The sequence below is a fragment of the Candoia aspera genome, chromosome 1 (genome assembly GCF_035149785.1).
Source record: "Candoia aspera isolate rCanAsp1 chromosome 1, rCanAsp1.hap2, whole genome shotgun sequence".
Taxonomy (NCBI): Eukaryota; Metazoa; Chordata; class Lepidosauria; order Squamata; family Boidae; genus Candoia; species Candoia aspera.
In genome coordinates, this window is record NC_086153.1 from 305,759,255 (window position 1) to 305,776,800 (window position 17,546).

The following is a 17,546-nucleotide window of genomic DNA, read 5'->3' on the forward strand; positions in this document are numbered from 1 at the left end:
GCATCTTAAGATAACCCATCATAATGCCAGTAGAGGACCATCAAAATAATCCTGAAGAGTTGCTACTGTATCTGTTTAATAATCAAGAGAATTCAGTAGGACCAAAAATGGAGCCCTTTCCCAGAATGAGGCATCATGACAGTAGTAGCCTTTCAAAATCCAATTGCAGTTCAGTTCAAGCTTCTAATGGAAGAAGTTTTATTGAAGGAGAAGCAGGATATGATAGAAAGACAATGTGGTTTTTATAATAAAGACATGGAAACTTGCAGGCTCCAGTTTCTACTGTGGATGTTTGGGGGGGTGTTATTAAATCCAATCCAATCCACAGTATCTACATGTTCATTCCTTCATGTGTTAAAAAAAGAAAAGAAAAGCAATCCTTTCCTGACCACCCATCCTTTGAAGAATAAAGTGACCTGTCCTATCCATCCTCTCCTTGAGAGTTGCGTACTCCCACAATCAAATTATATCAACATACCTAATCTTTATTACTTTTAGTCAGTTTTACATAGTGGATAGTACACTCTTTAACTTGATGTTGCCCTGGATAAGAAGTGTGAATTTTCCCTGAGCAACATCTCCCAAATGAGATGGATTATACAACTCTGAAACATACTACAAGTAGTCCTTGTTTAGTGACTGCCTCATTTAGTGACCATTCGCAGTTACAACGCTGATGAAAAAATAACTTTATGACCAATCCTTGCATTTACAACCTTCGCAGGTCTGTAAACCAAAGGAAAGCTGAGGTAAGATCATAAGCACAGTTGCAGTTTCACTTAGCAACCACTTCTTTTAACAACTGAGTTGCCGGTCCCAATTGTGGATGCTAAACGAGAATTACCTGTATACTAAAAAATGCAAGGAATCTGCAATTGTCCAAATAAATAGCTGTTAAAGCAACAAATCACAAAGAAGGTTGAAGAAAAAGAGCACGGTTGCAGCCTGAATCAAGTGCTTCATGAACAAGGCAGTTGGCACACTGTGTCACTGGAATGAAATATATTCAGTATTTATCCCTCGTTAGACTGTTCAAATAGCAACCAGAAGCATCCGCGTGAACCTTCATGCCTCATGTGTAAGATAACGGTCCAAAACATAAGAGGACAAAACAAAAAACTTCACCATGATAAATGTCTTGCTTTGGCAGAATAAGGAATCCAAGTGTGGTACAGAGGCCATTGGAAAATAAACAAGGCACAATACAGCAGGAAAATGCTGTGCCATCCTTTTGCCAGTATCACACACACACACACACACACACACACTTATTCTCTCTCTCTCTCTCAGCAAATACAATTCAGACGGCAAAACGGGATAGGCTAAAAAAACTATACAAGGCCGGCACAAATAAAATGTCTTGCTATTTACCTACACACTGGTTGTTTTCACTCATTCGATACCCAAACCGACAAATGGCAGGAGCTCTTCCAGCAGTGGGATAATTTGGAGCAGGAGCTGGGACTGGAGGCGGTGGGTATATATTAGGTGCATAAGGATTCGAATATGGGGATCGATAGACGGCATTTGTTCGTGGAATGCATAAATAGCCCCCATTTTGGTTGACACACACCATATCTCCTCTACAGGCCTCGGCAATAGTGCGGCATTCATCGACATCTGAAATAATCAGAAACGGAAAGGTTAATTTGGCTGTCTGCTGATGGATAGTTTTTGTCTGATTAATCACAGGTGGTTACAATCAGCTAATATATTTACTTCTAATCACATCATAAATTACTTATCCTGCTTTTCATTTTCAATTTAATATTTCAATGTAAATTTCTTTTTAAGATACTTTAAGAATAGCAGGATGTTTACAGGCACAGGCTGGCTTTTAATAATATCCATCACCACCACCTCTTAAGGTAATATGCATAAAACAGCAAGGACCGAAAAACGCTAATGACAAACAAATAAATCAAACCAAATAAATAGAATGGGCATAAATAATAAACAACTATATAGAACCTATCATTGGAAATTCAGTTGGTTGTTGGTCTGAAGGTTTAGTAAAATATCAATTAAATTGACATCCAGAAAAATGCTATGCATGTCCAATGGGTCTTACTCCCAAATATTGCTAGACTGTTTCCTAAATATCATGGTTTAAAATTCTTGATACTTTCCAGGCAAAACTCAAATACAATGGTACTGATCCAGGCTGTTAAGGAGCAGGACTCAACGTACAGAGTGCTTCATGGGGAAAGACATTAAAATGAAAACACAGTTTTCACAAGGTACTTTTTTTTTTTGCTGCTCCCTGTGCTCCTTCAAAGCAATTATAGGGGATTGGGGAGATCCTCTAATCCTTAGACAGTTGGACCCAGGATGATACAACAGGAAAGCCAACTCAGGGAAAACCTTCTCTAACCATTTTCTCCCATGGAAGCCATCACATTACAATTGGCTTCACCCATCACGCTAAGTCATAATGAAACCCACCTGTCTTTAGTTTAATATATTGTATATAGCCCAGATGCTATTGTTTTAACCAGGTTTATAACTTATCAAATTGTGCAAACCCAGCTATGATATATTCAGTATACTATGGATAGACAACTTACCTCAACACAATGTAAGAACCAGGTCAACATTTATGCAAAAGGTAAGTTTAAAAACTATGCTCAGCCCTAGACTGATTTACCTTTTGTAAAGTGGCTTGTTTCATTTTGGCTCATGTGATTTGTCATTTAAGCCAAGATTTGCAAAACCATGGTTTAGTGAATACCCACAATTGGCTGTGATCACACAACATATTAAGGCATAAACTAAACAGACCCTATTTTGGTATCAGCTGAGTAAAAGTCCATCTTACTTTGCTGTTACATTTTCAGTAAAAATAGAAATGGTCTGATTTTCTGTCCTTGATCTAGCCTACAGTTTCATTGTTATTTACAAAAATGACAGCCTTTTCCTGTTCAAGTCACAGCACTGGCACATACATTTTAGGTTGGCTGTAAAATTTGGCTCTTGATCTAGAACTCCACACGTCTTTTTATATTCTTCCTTGTGTAAACATAAGTGCAAAATTTTGAACTCTCGAGGATTCATTTGGGATCTCCTGTTAACTCTCAGCAACATTTTAGGCACTTTCATGGTGTACTAAACCAATTTCAGAAAGGCATGAACAAACCAATGAATAAGATCAGAGAGCAACAGCCATTTTGGAGAATGAAGGTTATTCCCAGTTAGAGTAACAAAGCTATGTTGTTATTTGAACATGCAAGCATCTCTGTGTCCCTTTTGACAGAAGGAATGTGAAGGCTGGGATATAACGTGCATCATCATCATCATTTGAGAATCATGACCTCTTTTACACTGCAGGAGGTATGCATCAGTGACAGAATAACACCGATTCTGCCCCTTTTGGATATGATTTATCACATAACTCTGAGGGCAGCTGCTGCAAAAACCTGAAAATGGTTTATTCAGCATGATCCTTGGAGAGGATTGGCTCCAGTCAGAGTTGCATAATGCTTTAGGAATTTGTGTTTCTGTTGGATCTATCTTGGATCATAAATAAAGATGCCTATATAAATAACAACAAGGAAGAGGAAGTGAAAGAGGAAGCCGCAATCTCCCAGAACTCCCTTGTGCCAGCTGGGAGGACTGTAAACTTGGCTGGTGCACAAAGACCCCACTAGCACACTGAAATGGGTTGGATGATTAGGAGAGGGGACCACTGAGTCTTCTGCATTGTTCAGGTGGGGCCAAATTGAGCCAGAAGCCAAATGTTGCCTCTGAATGGCCGTACTCCAAAAAGCAGTGAGAGACAGATGGAAGAAATGGATGGAGCCAGGAAAAAATAAACTGAGTTGGATTTAATTGACATTTAAATTATATCACCAATGTCTTTAATTAAATGTTGTTAAAACAATTATTTTCCATTGTTTTCCTTTTCTGTTGTAAAATTGTAATGATTTGGCTGCACTGTTTAGAGGCCTTCTTGGGGCTGCACCCAAAGCTCTTGTGGTCTTTGAGCTTCAGGCTTTGCATCCTTGTTTTAAAGAATTAACTCTTCTAAACTCTTACAACAAACTTTCCTAACATAATTCCTGCCCACTGTCATGGATGACAACTCCCATCACTTGCAAAGAGCATGGCTATTTGTTGTGGCTGGCTGGAAATGATGAGAGATGCAGTCCACACATCTGGAGGACATTAAGTTAGCAAAGACTGCTAGCCAGTATTTAGAAACTTGTATCATATTGGCACTACTTAAATTATTGCACTATTTACAAGCAGGACTGGTATGATGAAGGAAGTAAGCTGTCGTTTAGCTGATTATTAGATTTGCACCAGAATCAATGTATTATCTAGATTTTCTTCCATAGGCTCCATAATATCTATATCTCTATTTAACATTTTCACTGCAGACTTTCAATAGCAACACTTCCAGTTGCTTTTTGCTCTTACTGTGTTATTTCCTTGGTTATAAAGCAAGATTTCAAAATTAGTCTTTTGTAGCCATACTGGATATTTCAAATTCAGCAATCAAGATACTGATTTTTCCCTTTTATGGTCAGTTCTAATTAAATTAGTTGAATCTAGTCATACTCATTTGCAGATCTAATTAATAAATCATACATTTCTGTATCGAAGGATGTAAACGTAACCCAAATGTTTCCAGCACACACTGCTTATAACATGTGGTACAATATTAGCTGAGAGGAACTGATATAATCAAAATCTTACCTAAGCATTGGCCTGAGGCACGATCTATCTCAAACCCAGTTGAGCATTGTTGCTAAACAGAAAAGAAAAGAGACAATGAACAATTAGAAGAATGAAAAATTATAGATCAAGAGGGAATATCATACTTTTATCTTTCCCTTGACAGCAATGGGCATGAAAAAGGTGATCACTAGCTGAACAAAAGCCAGCAAGGTGAGATGACAGATCATTTTAGTAGAGCATCTACTTTTGATGCAGTCCACGATACTTCTTTTTGTAAGAGCCATACATGTTCTTTACATTTGGTGAACTTTATAATGAATCTAATGTAATATTTCTCCCTTTCCCCCATGCCAGCCCACATGTAATCCTTTGTCTTCTTTCTCACACAGTCTGTATCTCACCTGTGTCTTTCCATGACTAATGAGGCAGCCAACAGCCATGAAAATGGACATTAACCTGCAAGAGGAATGAAAAAGTTATTATTATGTACATTCACTATGGGGATTTGAAGTAAATAGAAACCAGTTGTTGTTTTTTCAAAACATAACAGCACAGCTTCCAAAATTACACAAGAAGAAAGGATGGCTAAAGCAACAGTGGGAATCCATGATCTTCTCATGTGGCTGAACCAGAGTTCCCAGGCAGCATGATAAACACTGCTGATATCTGTAGTGCAACAAACTTGGAGGGCCACAGATTCCCCAACCATGAACTAAATGCAAATCATCTTAGTACTGCATTCTGACAATATATCCCAATGCCTGCAATAATTTACAGCTAACATGGCAGAATAGAGCCAGTTTGGTATAGTGGACAGCCAGCTTGATGTAGTGGTTAAGGCACCAGGCTAGAAACTGGGAGACCAAGAGTTCTAGTCCCACCTTGGGCACAAAGCCAATTGAGTGACTTTAGGCCAGTCACTCCCTCTCAGCCCTAGGAAGCAGGCAATGGCAAGCCACTTCTGAAAAACCTTGCCAAGAAAACTGCAGGGACTAGTCCAGGCAGATGCCAGGAGTCAACACTGACTGAAAGGCACCAAAAACAAACAAACCAACAAACCATGGCAGAATAACCAAGACTGAAATCAAGTGTCTAATAGCCAGAAGAATTTCTAGAAACTGACAGCCCTCAGGCAGACCATACATAGTGTGCTTCCATATCTGAGGAACTATGAGCTCCAACAGAACAGCCTCCTGCAGCAGTGCCCTCTAGAGCAGCCTTTCTCAACTTTTTGACTCTGGAGTAACCCTTAAACTATTTTTCAGGCCTCAGGGAACCCCTGCACATTCAGGCTCAAATATAGGCCCAAAGTTACAAAATTACTATATTCATTTCATGGGTAGGCTTATATACATGCATTAACAGTGTTCTTAAACTAAAAATAAAGAATGAAGCTTACCTCTTTAATGTGAAGTTGCCCAAATTTGAAATAATTTTTTAAATAAATTGTGATCTACCAGGGAACCCCTAGTGACCTCTCGTGGAACCCCAGAGTGCCACGGAACCCTGGTTGAGAAACCCTGCTCTAGCAGTATTAGGACTATTATCTCTCAAGTGATGGTCAGGAATTCTAGGAGTTGCAGTCTTAGCACCTCTAGAGCAGGGTTTCTCAACCTCAGCAACTTTAAGATGTGTGAACTTCAACTCCCAGAATTCCCCAGCCAGATCTAGAAGGTACCACACTGAGGAGAAAAATGGCTGTATTTCAGATGGGTTTTCATCCTTTCCCTTCCAGCTATTTTTTCTGTTCCAAATGGTCCACTCATTGCATTCTTTTCACACACCCCCCCCCAAAAAAATCCATGGTCCACCACTCAACAGGAAGACAGCAACTGTTTATAGATGAGGACTGAGGACAACAGAATCTGAGCAGGGGCAATGGATGGGGATGCTGGGAGTTGTAGTCCCAACATAACTGGAGTGCCTGACTGGAAAAACTTTCTGCATCATCCATCATGTCCTGCTTTACTTTTTCTATCTCTTAAAAGTCTTTCCAGAGAGACAGTGCAAGTCCAAATGCAGACTGCATATCCCAAAGGAAGATTCACTTCACAGAGCAAGAGGAGGAAAAACAAAACGGTGGCATAGCCGGTGTCTAATTCAACAGGAAATTGCAGCCAATCTGGGCACCCCAACAAGCATATTCACATCACACATATGTCTGCAAACACATGTGGATTGTAGTCACACCTTACAAGGACTTTGGGTGTATGCACGACTGGAACATATGAAGATAAATAATTACTCTGCTAGAGCAGGAAAAAGTTCTACTGAACCTAGAATCTTGTTTCCTATAATAGCCAGCCAGCTGTGGCCAGAAACACTATAAAAACAATTGGATGACAGTGAATTGCCTTCTCTTGGGGCTGTTCTTCCATACCATCCAGATCATGGCTTTAAAATAGAAGTCCCGTTCAGCCATTCTGCCATTAAATGATCTTCCCTCCTGAGATGGAGAAGCTCTGTATTAAAAATGTTACTTTCACATTGCTATTAGTTGTGTCAACTACTTACAGGGAGGTACACTTTCAGAGGCATTAAAAGAAAAAAGTCAGGCAGGCAACACCTGCAGGAAAGTAGGTCTAACAGCATGTAAATGAAGGTGCCAGATACCTTCCTTCTTATTTTTGTATCCCTTCCTCTGTTATGTCTCCTGTTCAAAATCTAAACTGTACATTCTTTGGGGCAGTGATCTTTCCTTTATGAGACTCCATAAAGAACACACAGCACAACTATAGAAATAGTAAATAGCAATTTAAAATCCAATCCAATCTTTTTTTATCATTTCAGTGTCATGATGTCCTCTTTTTTCCCCCTCAAAACATTTTTTCCTCATTTGCAAAGTGAGAGAAATTTCCTTCCATAAGAGTTTGATCTGGAACTACCTCTTCAAGATATTCATCTTCATGGGAAAAAATAATAGACAAAGTGTATGGTCTGTCTGTAAGTTCCCTCAGGAGAAATTGGCCTAGCCACCAGCATATTAGCGGAAAATATTTTTAAAACATTCCACTGCTGTTAACTGATTTTGATTTTGGATACAATAAATGTTAATGCACTTCTGCACAGAAAACTTTTCATAGACTCTGTAAATGGCTCCAGTGATAAACAGCTGAATTCAGTACAAAGAGGAATATTGTCAGATGTTAGATATGCATAATACTAAAGAATAAACTTATTCGTCCCCCCTTGCACAGTCTCTTACAAGTATAATGGGACGCATAACTTGAGCAGCTGACTCAGAACTGCATTCAGTAAACTATCAGAAAAGAAACAAAATAACGTAACACAGAGAACATACCTTTTAAATGCTGTCATGTCCAAAACTGATGAATAAAGCCAAGGAGATAAAACAATAATGCCTGTACAGCTGAGTATCTAAAAATACTTTTGTACATTAAATCTTTTGCTAAAACTTCAGACCTACCATCATGTATTTTCCAGAGAATGAAAAACCAAATCATAGAGAAACAGGGAGAGAGAAAGAGAGACAGAAAGAATGAGGGGAAGAAGGGGAAGGAAGGAGGAGGGAGGGGAGGAGAGGGAAGGGAATCAGAGAGGTCTGCTCCTCCTCAGACACTGGAGGGAATACAGCAAAAGCACCTGGTTTTGCTTAGTTCTCTTCTGTAATTCAGCATTAAACCAATTGGAGGAGGAATGTTAAAAATGAATACTTCATTTTCTAAGTATGTTAAAACAATGCAAATGGGAGGCCTTCATCTAGGGACATCTGGTTTAGATTAGAGAGCTCACCAACTGGCTAGACTCCTCACAACAGTCCTAAGAAGCCTGCCAGATAAAAAAATATAAAATAAAATAAAATCAAGGGAAACACTTCCTGAGAAGTGTAGTGTAGTGTAGGACTGGCAGCGCTGGCATGAGCAAAAGGCCTTCTATCAAGATCTTTTGGAGAGATCTGCAAATACTGAGATGTTCCTCTAGATCAGTGTTTCTCAACCTTGGCAACTTTAAGATGTGTGGACTTCAGCTCCCAGAATTCCCCAGCCAGCAAGTCCACACATCTTAAAGCTGCCAAGGTTGAGAAACACTGATCTAGATGTTCCTCTAGAGCCTCACTGCCTGGGGAATTCTAGAATTATAGCCTCAGCATCAGAGCCGTAACTGGGGGGGCGGGCAAGTGGGGCATGTGCCCCAGGCACCGTGCTGGGGGGGCACCAAAATGAGCACTGGGGGGGGGCACCAAAATGGGCCCAGAATCCATCCACAGACCCTAGTTGTGGCCCCGCTCAGCATATCTGGAGGGCATCACGTTGTGGAAGACTGCTTGAGAATGACCTCATCCTCTTATCCAGCGTCAGCCATTTCTTGCCAATAAGCATATATTGAAAATGGCTTCATCCAACTGACACCTAAGAAGGCTAACTTTGTCAACTGCCTCTTCAAGGGTTAGATATAACTACTGTATGTTATTCAAAATATCCAACAAATTAAAATCTTTGAGGAACTTTTATACCCTAAACGTTGGCATTTCCATTTTGGATTCCTTCTCCCATGTGCCCCCTCTGCCAAAGAATATACTGAGATAAAGGCTTCACTTCGACAAGATGGAGGGACATCAGCATTTCCTTGAAGGATTAACATCACATTAGGACTACCATATCTGTATTGCTAAGTCTATCCAATACATGGTGGCAAGGAGGCTTTCTGTGTCTCCTTGCTACCATCAAGTGGTTCCCTGAATTTTTGCAAACCATATGGTAACCCTATATCACATAATTTATTTTCTTCTAATCTTGTGAATCCCCCACCCCTGTCCCCATCCCAAAAAAGATCCCAACATATCACGTATTATGAAAACTTATTGAATGGGTTACTAGATAGCACAGAGGGACATGTATGGAAAATGTATCATGTTGACTGCATTCACACACAAAGCCAAGGTTATGCACAATGCCAAGGTTAAGCAACCTGAGGCATTCCAAATATTGCTGAATTAGTGCTTCCAGGCTCCATCATCACTGACCACGCTTCCTAGGTCAGCAATATCTGGAATGCTGCAGGTTGCATACTAGGTCCATGCAAACAATCCTAATAAGGTGCCTGCAGCACATAAGAGTGTGAATGAAGCATTTCTCTTTAAGTCACTAAAGCCGCTATGTCTTTTGCAAAGCTCCAAATGCAGAGACAACTTGCACTGCAAGTAGATGAAAGCACTGATATAGCAGACATTGGCAATTTTGAGGTGCTTTGTTAGATAGGATTATAAAGATTCCATTCAAGAAGATCTTGTGTTCAGTAAACTACTTCCAACAAGAACAACAGCTGAAACCGTTTTAAGCTAATTGGTGAATTTATTATTGTAAGCAATACTGACTTGGAAAATATGTGTTGGACTGAACAATGATGGGACTGAAGCAACAGCAGAGTTCCAGGCTGCACATGATTGCACTCTAGTATTCACAGAGAAACATCGCGATAACTGTGCCCTCGCTTTGGAATTCCACTCTTCAAAAATGTATGAGGTTTATGAATTATATAAAATCTCATCTTTTACATTCCCTAATATGCATTGCTCTGTGCAAAGTATTATGATGTAAAGATGAACATTTCTATTTACACTAGGAGGTGTGATGATGGTCAAAAAGAAACATCAAGAAAGAACTTTGAAATGAAGAATTACATCCTCCATCAGCCAAAATATTTGAATTTAAAGCCAGGTGTCAGACTCCACAATCAAATAATTGCTGAACCATCTGATCATGTTCATCTGCCGGGATGAGTCAAAACGTGTCAAGAACCAGATGGGAGGGGGAATTGCAAGGAGTGTGAAACTAAGCTGTTTGGACTAAAGTGGGGGAAGTCAAGGTTGTACCATCAGAGACATCTGTGCTTGGTATGGCTGACTGTTGGAATTAGGTGTCAAGTGTTAGAAGGGGGGAGCAGGGTGACTGGAAAGTTTTAATTAGGAAGTTTAGGCAGGAATCTTTAATCGCAGCTTTTCTCTTGATCTGTACACTAATCTCAATAAATCTGAATTCTGCGTACTTCTATTGTGCATAAGTCAAGTCATTATTGGGACCAAAGGTGTCAGTTCTTACACCAGGTTTCATGATTTTAATTGGTTAACAGTTGTGGATTATGTGACACACTGTGCTTTTTACGTGAGTTAAATCTCAAATTACAAAACACTAAATTAGTATTTTCAAAGTTCATGAAAATGTTGAAACAACCATTTAAAATCTTCATTTATGGACTTGTTAACTAAAGTTAACAGAACTTTTAAATCATTATGCACTTCAACTGAATTATAAGAGTAATACAATGAAACTGGTATTTTTAATTTCTGTAGCAAAGAACATCAAGCTTAAATTAATATTTTCCTCCAACTGATGCCAATAAATTGTGGATTAAGAACCACTTACCATTGACACAGAAAATGAAAAAAGATTCAGTTCAGTTCAGTGAAGAAATATTATAATTGAATTGAGTTGTAAATTGATTAATTGAATTTTCCTGTAATTCTACCTTATAATGCATTTTGAGAAAGTCGCTTTGATTTTTGAGTTGTTGAAATAAATATTCACATTTATCTGAAGAAGCAGTCAAATTCTTAATCCATTTCATCACAACAAAGAATTTTTATTATTTTTCTTTTACATTTTCAAATTATGTATTTATATATTTGGGCCACAAAACAGGTACTGAGAACAACCGGTCCCAGCTACATGGTTTGAAAAGTTCTGGATTAGGCACTGTTTCATGTGGCAGAATGTGTCTTCGGAGCCTTGTCTTCTGCTGCTGCTGTTCTCAGTTGAGCATGTTGTGTGAACCCAGAAAATTATAGTAAGCAAACCACGGTTAGCATACCATGCAAACTTATCCCCAATTAAATACAGGTCACTAGATTTGAATATGAGTATGTTCCTCTACATTCGCAGTGTAATCCCACTTTATGGCAAATAAATTCTCTCTCTCTGTCTCTCTCCAGTATAACTTCATTCACATTAGGATATACAATTTTTAAAATAAAACAATTATGAACAATTATTTATTAGATTGATGTCCACCACAGTAAAGGAGACTCTTAAACACTGCTTATAATTAGAGGATTAATCATTCCATAAAGTGTTCCATGATACTATTATCTTATAGTTCCTTTGTTCTTTTACTGCTAGAGTTTTAATTGCTGCAGATGTCATCCTGTTATCTTCCTTATCTTGATCTTTCAGTAAAGTTAACAGAAACAAGGAAGAACTGTATGCTGAATATAAATAGGTAGGCAGTGTTAGGTAATGCTAACATTCAGCCATACAAATCATTCAAAACAATAAAGAAAAAAAAGAAATGAGATCAAGGACTAACCTATCATTTCACACTAGCTGAACCTCAGCTGCTTAGTACATATACTAATGGACTTGCAACTGCTTTGTAGCACATTTGAATGATCTCACTTTTAAAAACACATACTTTATGTGTAAATTAATTCTGTCTTAATTCTTGGGGTAAGTGCAGACAGCCGTTTTATCATCGGAAGGAAAAGAGACTGTGTGTAATTCCATGTGCTCCAGCTCTCCTATTTCTGACTATTGCCATAGAATCATAGGGTTGGAAGGGAACTTGGAGGTCTTCTGTCCTTGGCAGATAACTAATTTCTCCTTCATCTCCCCTTTTGAGGTTGACAAGGTTCACACAACACACAAAGACAAACTGTGGTTTGTTTGTGGCTTAGTGTAAAATATACTGCAGTCACTAGTTTGTGACTAGTGTTATATTTACAGTATATTTTACACTATTGTTTTATTTTATTTTATTTTATTATATCTACCTATCTATCTATTAACAAAATAAAATAAAATAAAATAAAGAACCAGTTTGGTCTAGTAGTTAAGGTGCTGGGCTAGAAACCAGGAGACTGAGCGTTCTAGTCCCACCTTAGGCATGAAAGCTGGCTGGGTGACCTTGGGCCAATCACTCTCTCTCAGCCCAACTCCCCTCACAGGGTTGTTGTCGTGGGGCAAATAGGAGGAGGAAGGAGTATTAGGTATGTTCACCACCTTGAGTTATTTATAAAAATAATAAAGGCAGGATAAAAATTAAAAATAAATAAATAAAAAATAAATCCAGCCAGTGTAATTTGTAAATCATGGGCTATTGGATAGCATAGTGTATGAATCTAGCCAATTGTGGCTTATTTAATTAAGCATGATGATCTCAACCATTGAGTAGTACCTTGACACTGCTAACAGGGTATCCTTCAGTTGTCACTTCTTCACTTCCAGCATTGTGTCGTTCTTACATATGCGTGCAAATACCCAGGAATATGCCAAGGCACTAAGTAGCATTTACTAACCATGCCTTATGCTGTATTGATAACATTGATTTTGAATAGTGATAATACAACCCCATTTATCTAGCCAAAACATGGCATCTTTCTTTTAAAGGCAGGTAAGTGCAATAAATGTAACCTGCAGCAGCTAAAGATAAAATTTCCACAATAAATAATCAGAGAACTCAACAAATTTTTTTTGATATAAGGTTGAAAGCACATAAGCAAATCATTATTTTATCTATTTCCATTATCAAGTATTATTAACCTATCCTTTCCTGCTTACTCTACTGGTTTGTGCACTGTGCCAAATTAATTCTGACTGCAGCAGAAATCAAGCCTGGCCAGTCTGTAATTCAATCCCTCCAGAGAGTTCTACCATTTAGGATGTACAGTGGGAACAATTACATACACACTGCGGGGGGGTTTGGGGGGGGGGCTGCAAACATTCTCCAGTGTGACTCTTAGCTATTTTGCTTTCAAGCAATTTCGTATTTAAATAAAGTTTTAGCATTCTGGACCCATCCTCAGCCCATCCTGTTGCATCGCTCTGTGCACTTTCAAAGGGAGGATATTTGTTCCATATGAAGGATGAAGTATTAGGGAGATACACCAACTAACGAACTGCCCAATTGAAGCAAGGAGAGAAAAACTATGATTACTAGTTAGGCATAATGAAGAGGAAAATTTGCCCTAATTTTTACTCAGAACACTGTTAGATCTTAATTTACAGCAATAGCAAGAAATGACTTTATAAACAAATCAAGTAAGTTCTGTACCACTAATTGTTAATTAAAAACAACTTGTCAGTGCCAAATATCAAACATGGATGTACTACAGCCCACTTAGCATGAGTTTCATGTGACCATCTGTCTGCCCTTGAGATTAAGTGCCTAAATTGTTTTCAATCTTATTAACAAAGAACAAAATGTTATCATTCACTGAAACCATTGTGAAGGTATAGATGCACCTCCTTTATGTAATCATTTGTACATCTGCATATAATTCCATAATTATGAAGTATCACTAATGAGGTTATATCTAGAGATATATAAATGTATTACCACATATACATTCCCTATGGATATGGACCTAAATTTAAATCCAAACATGGAATGATGTATGGATAGGTATTTGCACATTCATCCTGCTGCACATATAACTTCCAAGTATGAATCCAGCAAGTCATCCATCTATACTATTTTCAGTTAGAATGGGCATTGTTATGTAACCGTATTGAGCCACAGATAGTCAGATTTGTGTATCTAGAGTTTCTTTGGAGCAAAATGAATATACTAGAACTAGGATTGCAAAGGATCGCAAAGATCTGATCTAATAACACCAGCTGTTGTGCTTTCATGACAGAAAAAAACATTACTTCAAGAAAGAATTAAGATTTATCTTTAATATAAATATAACAACTATCTTATTTAATACTTTCATTTAATGCTTCTAATAATGGCTTCTTACAGGCTATCAAGCAACAAGTTGGACCATGTGCACTAAAGGACTGTATGCACTAAATCCTGTGCAAAGGATAAATTTTTCAAGCTCCATAAATCATTCAATTTCTGCTAATTAGCTTTTGAACTATTGTAAATGAGTTTTCATCTCCCTCTTTGTAATGCTAAGGTCTATGAATTTTATTTTAAAGAATAAATAGGAATGCTGATATCCCAATGTCCTGAATTTGGTGCCCATACTGATGCACTTGCACTGCATAAACATGGAATGTACAGAGCCGTTGATAAAAGAACTGGTACACAGATGCAGAGCCCATCAGAGTGTGAAGCTTCTACTTGTTCTTAGGTGCCATCTGGTTATATTCATAAGCGATAAACAATCTGGACATTATGCTGAAACACTTTGATATAAAAATGTATGCAAAAGAATATAGGTATACAAAACGTATCTTTGCAATCTACTGGAAAAATGTATAGCCATTCCATAAAAACTAAAAAAAAAACATTTAACGAGGTCTAATGTGTATGAAGAAACTGTTCTGGAATTTTAAATTTAGCATTTTCATATAGAAAACATGTCCACTGAGAATTCAGAAAGTAAAAACTGCTTATAAATTAATACTGAGAATTAACCTTTCAGAAACTGATATAAAGTTTCAAAACCACAATCCATCCTTGATTTTCTATTTGGAGTAAAACATCCTGTTCCAATATATATATAAAAAAACCCAGACTCAATGAAAACTCCTGTTAAGAATATGTAATTAAAAAAAATAACAATTATTAACAGAGACTTTTGAAACCTTGGCAAATCTGTAAGGATGCAGAATTCTAGCTAGATACAAATAGAAAAAAGAGGCTTTCCCCGTTAATTTGGAAACATCTAAATTGCAACATTTGCATGATTCACTTCATACTTAAATATCAGTTCAAACAGCAGAGTAGGAAATAGGCATCACAGAAGACAAGGCTCTAAATTCAAAAACCAACCTGCACAAAATCCAAGGTTTTATTAAAGAACTTTGGTTCATGCAACATAATACCATAATCTATTTCTTCCCCCTTGTGCCACCCCCCCACCCCATTTGCTCCACCATTACATATTTTGAAGACATAAAGGGATTGCTGGGAGGAGGGGAGGAACACATTCCTCTTCCATTGATATAAGCCATTTGACCGCAAGAATAACTAATTGGATGAGATGTAAAATTATCTTTTAATACTAATCATAAGAATAGTATCATAAATAGCTTTATGGGGGGAAAGACACTTTGTAAAGAAGTGACGTGTCTCAAACTATTGTTCCAAAAGGGAAATAGCAAGTCTGTACAGCTAGTTTTGCAGAATTCTATCTGCTCTTATTTGGACTTATTTACATATTTGGATTAAGCATCATACTTCACTGCAGCTTTATACATATATTCATTCTTAAATTCTCCACTGAAACCTATGAATATAAACGATTATCTCTTAAATATACACCTTGACTCATTACAGTACTATACTTTAAACATTCTTACACCATGAATTTACAAATGGGTATCAGGTTTCTTAAGAGTGGTCAACCACTAAATATGATCTGCAGAAAACGGGAAAATATCCATGAACTCCTTAATGCTGATAGATTTGGAAATTGTAACTCATAAATAAGATTTCAGAAGCATTTTGCACAGAAAATAAAGAATGGCATTTACAGTTCTTATAGAACTTTAAGAAAAGCATTTCTTCTACAGACACCAATTATGACAGAGTTCAAGAATGGTGTGTGTGTGTGTGTGTGTGTGTGTGTGTGAGAGAGAGAGAGAGAGAGAGAGAGAGAGAGAGAGAGAGAGAGAGAGAGAGAGAGAGAGAGAGAGAGAGAGAAGACAAACCTGGCCTTTCCCAATGTATCCGTCCTATCTCAGCCAAATATTACTTAGTCATCCAGAGATGACAGCTGATATATGATCTTGTTTTTAATATTTTACCCAAAGAATAGACTTGGTCAGTTGATCCTTATTCCTTTGTAATTTCTGTTATCTAATTCAAATCACAGAAGTATTCCAGATTGACTGTGATTGGATAATATGCAGTTCCTCATTTAACATAATTCTGCTCCAGATTAGATCAGAATCTGATCTAACGTACAGACTGCAGAAGATCTGTGATCTAACGTATCACACCCAGCAGAAGATAGCTCCTGCCTTATCATTCCAGGCCCTGTGAGGTGTGATAGGGAATAGCTACAGTGGTATTGTACTAAACCAGATGGATTTTGTGGACCATCTATTTCTATCAAGATTGAACTGGGTTTATATATAAAGACACTCTAAAATAACACCATGAGCAGATTCCTGTTGAGAAAAGGGAAAGGAAAAGGAAAAAACAAGTGTGACTAGACTGACAGCAGTATGTAAAAACTGATGTTGCATAGTTGGAGAATGATGAGTAAATGGTTTAGGTCTCCAATGTTAATTTGTTTTTATCTGTACAATGGTTTACTTTTAGAGCTACTGAAAACTACCAACTTTTTACAAAAGGCCTCTTTGTGACTGATACAGCATATTATGTTTAAAGTGCTATCCTTTTCAATTCATAAAAGTCTATTGCTTTAACAGGTCTTTTAAGACTGCACCTGCGCTAGCATCAGGTGCAACTGGCATTGGGGTGAAGGTGGGCAAGGCATCTGAAATGGGTTTCATAAGCAGATGCCCAGATCCACTAGTTCCAAGATTAGCTGGAGAGATGAGCGGTACTGCTGCTGATCGGGGTGCAAGAAATGGATTCACATCTGCTCTTCTACTGGTTCCTGTGCCTGTTGCATTTGATAAAAAACACAGTAATACAGTTAATTATTTAACAATATACAAGGCATTATTCACAATAATTTTGTTTTCAGCTTACAACTCATATGCTGCTCTTTTCTCTATCAACAGACCAATTTAATCCTTTCTAAAGATTTAATATATGGGCATTAATAACAATTTTTTATTTATTATATTTATACCCCACATTTCTACTTGAATATTCAGGATAGTATGCAAAATATAAAAAACAAAATCCAAACTGATAGAACATACACTATAATTAATTCTACAATAAATTAACAATTGAAAGCCTGGGGCGGGGGGGAGAAG

The 17,546-nt window shown here is 37.7% G+C and overlaps 2 protein-coding genes across 2 annotated transcripts in view; both read right to left on the reverse strand.

The window, feature by feature from the left end:
* FBLN5 (fibulin 5) overlaps window positions 1-8,271 on the reverse strand; it is a 56,884-nt gene extending 48,613 nt beyond the window's left edge. The window contains exons 1-4 of the mRNA XM_063290233.1: window positions 7,982-8,271; window positions 5,082-5,136; window positions 4,699-4,750; window positions 1,372-1,620 (exon numbers count right to left, since the gene is read on the reverse strand). Coding sequence (XP_063146303.1) covers window positions 1,372-1,620; window positions 4,699-4,750; window positions 5,082-5,136; window positions 7,982-7,998 — 373 coding nt within the window. The 5' untranslated portion in view covers window positions 7,999-8,271. The remainder of the gene's footprint in view (window positions 1-1,371; window positions 1,621-4,698; window positions 4,751-5,081; window positions 5,137-7,981) is intronic.
* An 8,024-nt stretch (window positions 8,272-16,295) lies between these two features.
* TRIP11 (thyroid hormone receptor interactor 11) overlaps window positions 16,296-17,546 on the reverse strand; it is a 52,222-nt gene continuing 50,971 nt past the window's right edge. Inside the window, exon 20 of the mRNA XM_063290234.1 lies at window positions 16,296-17,224. Coding sequence (XP_063146304.1) covers window positions 17,013-17,224 — 212 coding nt within the window. The 3' untranslated portion in view covers window positions 16,296-17,012. The remainder of the gene's footprint in view (window positions 17,225-17,546) is intronic.